This window comes from Crocodylus porosus, unplaced genomic scaffold (genome assembly GCF_001723895.1).
Source record: "Crocodylus porosus isolate Cpor-Errol unplaced genomic scaffold, CroPor_comp1, whole genome shotgun sequence".
Taxonomy (NCBI): Eukaryota; Metazoa; Chordata; order Crocodylia; family Crocodylidae; genus Crocodylus; species Crocodylus porosus.
The window spans coordinates 22419186-22426256 of NW_017728943.1; the positions used below are offsets into that span (position 1 = coordinate 22419186).

Sequence of the window (7071 nt, forward strand, 5' to 3'; positions counted from 1 at the left end):
CTGCTGCAGCAGCGCCTGGCAGACAGCAACGCCCGGCTCTGCGGCCACGTGGGCGGCGCCGTGCGGCAGGGCTACGGCGCGGCCGCGGCCCGCATCGGCAGCCTCACGGCCCAGCTGGGCGCGGCTCAGAGCGGCATCATCGACGCCTCGCACAGCGTGCGGCTGGCCCTCGACGACCTGCGCGCCCTCGCCGCCCGCATCGACATCGTCACCAGCTGCAGCCTGCTGCCCGACCTGCGCCCCGGCCTGCCGCCCGCCTGACCCCACATGTGCCCTGCGGGTTGCTGTGACCTCCAAAGCAGCCTGGGCCCTGTCTCTGGCCTCCACTGGTTCTGCCCGCAGGCGCGTAGCACCATTGGCAGAGCAGCAGAGTCCTACTGAGGGGACCAGAGCCAGGAAGTGAGGCCAGGAGTTTGGGGACGCATGTCCCCCTTGTCACCCGCCTAGGATGTTTGCAAGCTGAGAGCAGACCCTTCCCCGGACGTTGCTGGGCTGCAGGGGAGCTGCCTGTGCTGAGCTGATGGAATAGAAGCAACCATGGGTGTGCCGTGTTTGGCGCTCTCATCACCCGGCTGTGACCCCCAAGCCCCAGCATACTGCTTAGCAGGGCTGGAGTGAGGCCATTTAGACTTGGGCTGGACCAGGACAGAGAGAATGGACAGTCAGGGGATGTGCCAAGGTGTGGGGGCTGCTTGTCATGTGGCCACTGGCTCATCTCTGTAGCCCAGAGAACTTCAAGCTGTATCTTGCCAGGCCTGGCTCTAACCCCATCTGTTCCTTGGGCTCCTGTGAAGTGGACTGCGCCTTGGCAATACAGATAAATATCCTGGCAGCTCTGCCTATGTTTCTCTGCTCCCACTTCTCCATCTGGGAGGCACCCTTCTGGCTCCATGTTGGAGCAGTTGCAGAAGGAGGAGGGAAAGGGGGCCCTGTCACAGCCTGGCCTGGACTGTGTTGCTTATTGCATTCTCCTAGGGAAGGGAAATGCAGGTCAGACAACTTCATGTGCTGAGGCAGGCAACCTTCATCCCCAGGCCTCCTGGTTTCTGGGCAAGGCCTCAAACAGGTAGGCTGTTCTATCAAAAGGGAGTGGCACTAGGAGCACTTCCCCTCTGAAGGGAGAGTGAGTCAGCTGCCTGGACACAGGAGACTTACAAATGCAGGAGTCCAGGTAGGGGGCTCAGGTTGAGTCCCACTGCACTTAGGCCAGTTTGAAGGGGGACATGCAGCCCTGCCTCCATCTTTGTCACTTCCTTTTGTCCAGCTTGCTAGAAGCTAGGCATTTAATCCTGACCAGGGTGTCTGCTTTCCTGTGCAGAGTCCAGGGAGTAAGCCTTGCCCTGAGGCACAGGAGCACTTGGCATACCTACGTCTAAGGTTCTTTGCCCCCTCACTTTGCCAAGTCTAGGAAGCCTATCCCCATCCTCCTCCCTTTTGACCATGGGCATGGCTCGCCTATTTGAAAAGAAGCTATAGACAAATGATGGGTCTTTAATAACTGTGTTGTTGCAAAGCTTCATTATCTGCAGCATGTGCTGGGGTGAAGGCTGCCAGCACCCTTCCCAGCTGGGAAGTTGGGGGTGAGGGAGGAGCCTCCCATCCCTTGTGCTAGGGGGACAGCTCATGCTGTTGGTCATTACCATGGGTACCGGACATTGCCCATGGCACTAGCCATAGGAGAATGGGTGGATTGCTCTGTTCCCACCAGCTGAGCAGCCAGGGAGGGGGCAATCAGGGAACCTGAGCAGCTACAGCTCTCCAGCACCTGCCCCATGAGCTGTGGTAAGCCTGGGAGACTGCCTGCAAGCCGGACTCTAGGGGCTGAGCTCCCCAGCAGCTTGTCCACCAGGTACAAGGAATCAGATAGTTGGCAAGGAGGCATTGCTAGCTTGATCTCTGCACATTTTTACATGTGTTCTGGGAGGGGAAGGTGGGAGTACTTTAATTAGTGAGCGCTTTTAATTAAAAGCATTTGAGAATTACATGCATCAGTGTTCCCTGCACTGAAAAACAGTGGTGGGGTGCTTTGAACTAATGCTCGTTGAATGAGCTTTAGTTCGAAGCACCCTGCTGCCATTTTTCAGCATGGGGGCACTAATATACATGATGCCAGAGTCTGCTGGAGTGCATTTATTTCCATGCTCCAGCAGACTCGATTTATAGGACTGCATATATGTAGGTGCCCTCTAACTTCCCTCCCATGGTTGGGAGAAAGTGACTTGGTCCTAGAAAGGGAACTGGTCCCTAGATCCTTATGCTGCTGCTTCTGTTCTGCCCCTGCTGTTTCCACAAGGAGCCCAAGTTGTGCTTCTGCAGGAAGAGCAGCTGAGAGTGTGTGGCTTCCCAGAAAGGGAACCTAGCATGTGTCCTGCTGCTGGGATGTCAACTCAATCCTGGTAGAGTGGGGCTCCCTGTGAACCTTGTGCTACTGGAAATGCACTTCCTCCCCATGTCATAACCCCCTGGGAACCAGTTTGCAGTTGTTACAGGTCAGCATTGTCAACATGTAGAGCACTGAGCATTCCAGAGAGATCAGTTGTCTTTCAGGCATGAAGAGCTGCTCCTTGTCCCCGGGGACATGAGCACCCAGCACGGCAGGCCTCCCAATGAGCCAGGGACTCCCTAAGTGAATAGGAAAATGCCAAGTGGCTGGCTGCTGCAGTGACCTCAACCCCCAAAGCAAAATTTCCAAATGTATTTTTACTACATTGGTAAATAGCAATAAATTAAAACCTTACAAAGAAAATGTTCAGAATCACACTATGCACATGCACATGCACATGTTATACTGCTTCTCAGTAAAGAATAAGCTGCAACCAGTTTCCCCATTCCTGATGGTTCTTCTAGTCAGTCTGGCGAGCAGCAGATTGAATCCACCTCCTTTGGAGCCTCTGCAGGGATTCAGTGCGTTTGTCTTCTTTCTTTTTTTTTTCCAGCAGGTATCCAGAGCAGGATGTCCCTCTGGCTGAGGGAAAAGTCATGCAAATCTCCCCTCAACTTACTTCAGCTCCTGGGACACTGGGCAGATTCATTCTTCCTCTGATAGTAAGAGACAGAGCTCATGTAGCCCCAATCAGCTTGTTTTCCACAGGACAGTCCACTACCATCCCCCAACCCCTGCCCCTCTTCACAGAGCAGTCCCTCACAGCAACCCCCCATAGCCCCAGTGCGGTACATGCAGCATGGCCACCAGCCACTGCAATTTCTACCAACCTTGCTAACCTGCCCCAGCCCAGCATGCTGAAGAGGGTCTCCCTGACCTTCCTGAGATGGACCCATTTTCAATCATGCCCTTCTCAATGCAAGAGGGTTACAGATGCAGCCCTGGGGATGAGCATAAAAACTGCCAACACTTCCCCCTTCACCCCTGCAAGAGTGCAGCCTTTGGCCCAGCTCCTCTCCCTGCCACAGACTCCCCAACTGGCTAGAAGTTGGCCCTGACTAATACCAGAACAGTCTCCAAAAACTTCCATCAGGGAAATCATGTGGGCCCCACAGCTCTGACAGCTGCTGCATGTTTGGGGGACATGTTGGAAATTCAGCCTCAAGCAGTGCGAATTGTCCCCATGGGTAGGGGTAAGCAGTGCCCACAGAATGCCCTAATGCAATGGGGAAGATTTCCCAAGGCACAGAGAGGAGGCAGACCTCTCCCAGCAAGACCCTCTCTGCCACCATTAGGCTTCTACCGTTCTCATGTCTTACTGGGAAGGGAGCTGGGAGTTGTGGATCCCATTCTTTGTGGGGGGCACAGGAACTGCTGGTGTACAGCCCCAAGGATTTTCTTCAGTGTCTGCAGTGAAAGCCATCATGACATGGTGTGAGCAAGAGAGACAAGCATTTATTAGATTAAAACCAACAGAATGCCATAGCCACAACCCAGTACCCACTGACCGGCACCGCTGGCAATGCCTGTGCATGTGCTGGCTCTGCAAAGCTGCTAACTCCATTGCTAACCAACACTTGCATCCAACCATTCAATTCCTGGTCCCTATTCCAGCATGAGGCCTACCAAAACTCATGCAGTTGCTATCAGTTCTTGCCCAGGGCCCCTTCCTTGACCATGTTCCCAAGACCTGTAAATCCCAGCTGTGGATTTCCCAAGCACCAAGAGACATTGCTGGCAAGTAACACAAGCCTAATCTGAAGTCAGAGGTGATGGAGCTGCCTCCAAAGCTCATCCAGCTTGTGTGAGGACAGCCACTTCTCTTTTCATTTTCCAAAGTTCCCATCCCTGTAAATTAACCCAGTGCTTGAAAGCCACCAATGCATGTACGACTGGAGACACTTTTTGCACAGATCACAGGCTGCACAATGCAATTGTAAGGGGCACTTGGGTAGCTGAAGAGAAGACTAACCAAAGCCAGGAGTTTTGCAGTGCTGCATACAGCCATGGTTCTTGCCTGGAGTCTGGAAATTAAACAGAGACAACATTAAAAAAGTATTTCAGACCTCCTCTCAGTTCCTCCAGTGAAGAGAAACATTCACAAGTAACTTAAAATTAACAACATAAAACATGTTGTTTTACAGGCTCCTACCCTGGGGGTCTTTAAGAAGAGGCTGGATGCCTACCTGGCTGGAGTCATTTGAGCCCAGTTTTTCTCCTGCCCTGGCAGGGGGTCAGACTTGAAGATCTACAAGGTCCCTTCCGACCTGACTTCTATGATTCTATGATGATATCATAGAATCATAGAGAAGTCAGGCTGGAAGGGACCTCCAGAAGTTGCAGCGAGCCGAACCCCCAGCCTGAGGCAGGAATATCCCTGTCCAAACCGTCCCATACAATCCGTAATCTAAACTCTACATCCCTCAACCCTGATACAACACAGACCTAACACCCTAACCTGCCAAGGGTAAAGCAAAGGAGACACAGCACTTAATGTTCTAGGAAACATTTTCAATATATGCTCCAGAGATCCCAGGTACAGACCATGGTCGCCTGCTACAAAGGAAGGCAAAAACCCCCCACAGCCCATACCAATCTGACCAGGGGGTAAAATGCCTTCCTGACCCTAAATATGTCATCTGTCTGGCCCTGAGCAAAGAGGCAAGACCTTCTAGCTGAGAACTTCCAGCTTTGGTCCTAGCAGGAGCATTGGCACAGGCCAGGCAAAGTCCCCAGCCTTGGCTGTAGCCAACAACTGATGTCTCTGAGGATGGTTTAAAAACACCTTGACATGTAGCAGAAAGCGGGGGTGGGAGCAACCCACAAAGCCTAGAAATATGGGAAATCCCCATACTGGAATGCAGGCATAGCTATACCTAGGTCATCCCTGACCAGTGACTATCCAGCCTCTTCCTGGACACCTCCAGTGATGGAGAGTCCACAACTTCCTTAGCCATCTATTCCAGCATCCTGCTATTCTAACAGTGAAGACGTTTTTCCTAATTTCCAATCTAAATTTATTTTCAAGCCAATGGTCCACTTCCTCCTCTCTGTTTTCCCTCTTCTTTATGACAGCCCTTCAAGTATTTGAAGGCTGCTATCATGTCCTCTCTTAAGCACTTTTTCCACATGCTTTTTCCTACCTCCTCACATGACCTGCTTTCCAAATGCTTGATCATCTAACTTCTCCATGTCCTTCTGAAAATGTGGAGCCCAGAGCTGCACACACTACTCCAGATGAGGCCTAACCAGTACTAAGTAGAGAGACACTATCACCTCCTGTGTGTGTTGTACCTAATGCTTCTATTGATGCATTTGAAAATCACATTCACGTTTTGCATGGCTGCATCACCCTGCAGACTCACCGAGGTTCCCAAGTCCTTTACCATAGTGCTATCATCCAGCTAAGTGTCACCCATTTTATAATTGTGTTTTTGATTATTCTTGCTCAGGTGTGGCACCTTGCATTTGTCTGCAATGAACTGTTGCCCAGTTGTCTCCTGTTGGCTCTAGCCAGCTTTCCAGTCTGTCAAGATCCTTCTGAATTGTGCTCAGAACCTCCAAAGTATTCCCGATGCTTCCCAGTTTTGTGTCATCTGCAAACTTGCCCAAGAAGCTTTCTATGCCAGCATCCAAATGGTCAATAAGCACACTGAAAGTTTTACCCACCAAGTGGAATTTTCCCCACGGCGAACTTCTAGTGCCCTCACCTTCTGGGACTTTCCATACCACCATGACAACCCTTTAGTGCCCTCAGTATCTTATCTGTTGTATAAAATCCTTGGGCTTCAAGTTCTCGGAATTCTATAACTTTTATCATTTAACAAGTCTAATTAGGTTTTGATTCTATCCCAAACTGGCTAATGGGCATTCATTATATGTAACTCAGAAACTTTATAAATTTATCATTCAGGTGCCATATATCAGCCTGGAGACTGAGTAACACTGACTTGTTGCAAGTCACAGGTGTATCTTTTAAACCCCTGGGCTGCCCATGAAGCTTGTCTGACAGCCCTGGACTGGAAGACAATCACTTCAGAGGTTCATGATCCTCTCACCAACCCACCAGAGGGACCCCATTTGGAGGAAGGACTAACCTCAGCTCAGAAAATTAAAGGGCTCAAAGACTACCCACTACAGGGCACCTTCACTGCAAGCAGTGGGGCTGCTAAGCACCAAAAGATGTGGCTTAAGAGGTACATGGCCTAGTCTGAGGGCAGACTCGAGGATCACCATGCACCAGCCCTTTCAAATGTGGGTGGGAGGACAAGAGCTTATTGGTGCTGATGTTTCTTGCTGCCACCGCTGCCCATATTACAATTGGGTCCAAAAGCTCATTCCTCCCCCTTCCTACCACACTTCTCAGCAGTGGGTTGGCCCTGCTGGATGCTGTTAGACACAAGGCAAAAACTGTGTTACAGATTGGACCTTGGGATGTTTCACTCTCAAAGCAGAGAGAAGCAAATGAGTTCAGTGCAACAGCAAAGATTTTCCAAGGCACAAAACAGGCAGGCAGCAAAATCATGGGACCTCTCCCAGCAGAAGTCTGCGACAAAAAGCTTCAGAACAGAACTGACATGAGGATGCTTCCTTCTCAGGCCAAACCTGACAGCAGTCTCATAGTTTCATGGTTAGCAGGGTCGGAAGGGACCTGAGCAGATCATCAAGTCCGACCCCCTGCCATGGCA

General features: G+C 51.2%; 1 protein-coding gene and 1 long non-coding RNA gene across 2 annotated transcripts in view; one reads left to right on the forward strand and one right to left on the reverse strand.

Moving 5' to 3' along the window:
• Nucleotides 1-1523, forward strand: part of BLOC1S3 (biogenesis of lysosomal organelles complex 1 subunit 3) — a 4635-nt gene extending 3112 nt beyond the window's left edge. Inside the window, 1 exon segment of the mRNA XM_019548548.1 lies at nt 1-1523. This exon segment is cut by the window's left edge and continues 102 nt beyond it. Coding sequence (XP_019404093.1) covers nt 1-261 — 261 coding nt within the window. The 3' untranslated portion in view covers nt 262-1523.
• An 838-nt stretch (nt 1524-2361) lies between these two features.
• Nucleotides 2362-4478, reverse strand: LOC109319424. Its single transcript, XR_002103502.1, has 3 exons — nt 4356-4478; nt 3703-3790; nt 2362-3039 (listed from the first exon to the last, which is right to left on the reverse strand). It is a non-coding gene; the product is annotated as an uncharacterized LOC109319424 (long non-coding RNA).
• Between the last annotated feature and the right edge of the window lie 2593 nt (nt 4479-7071).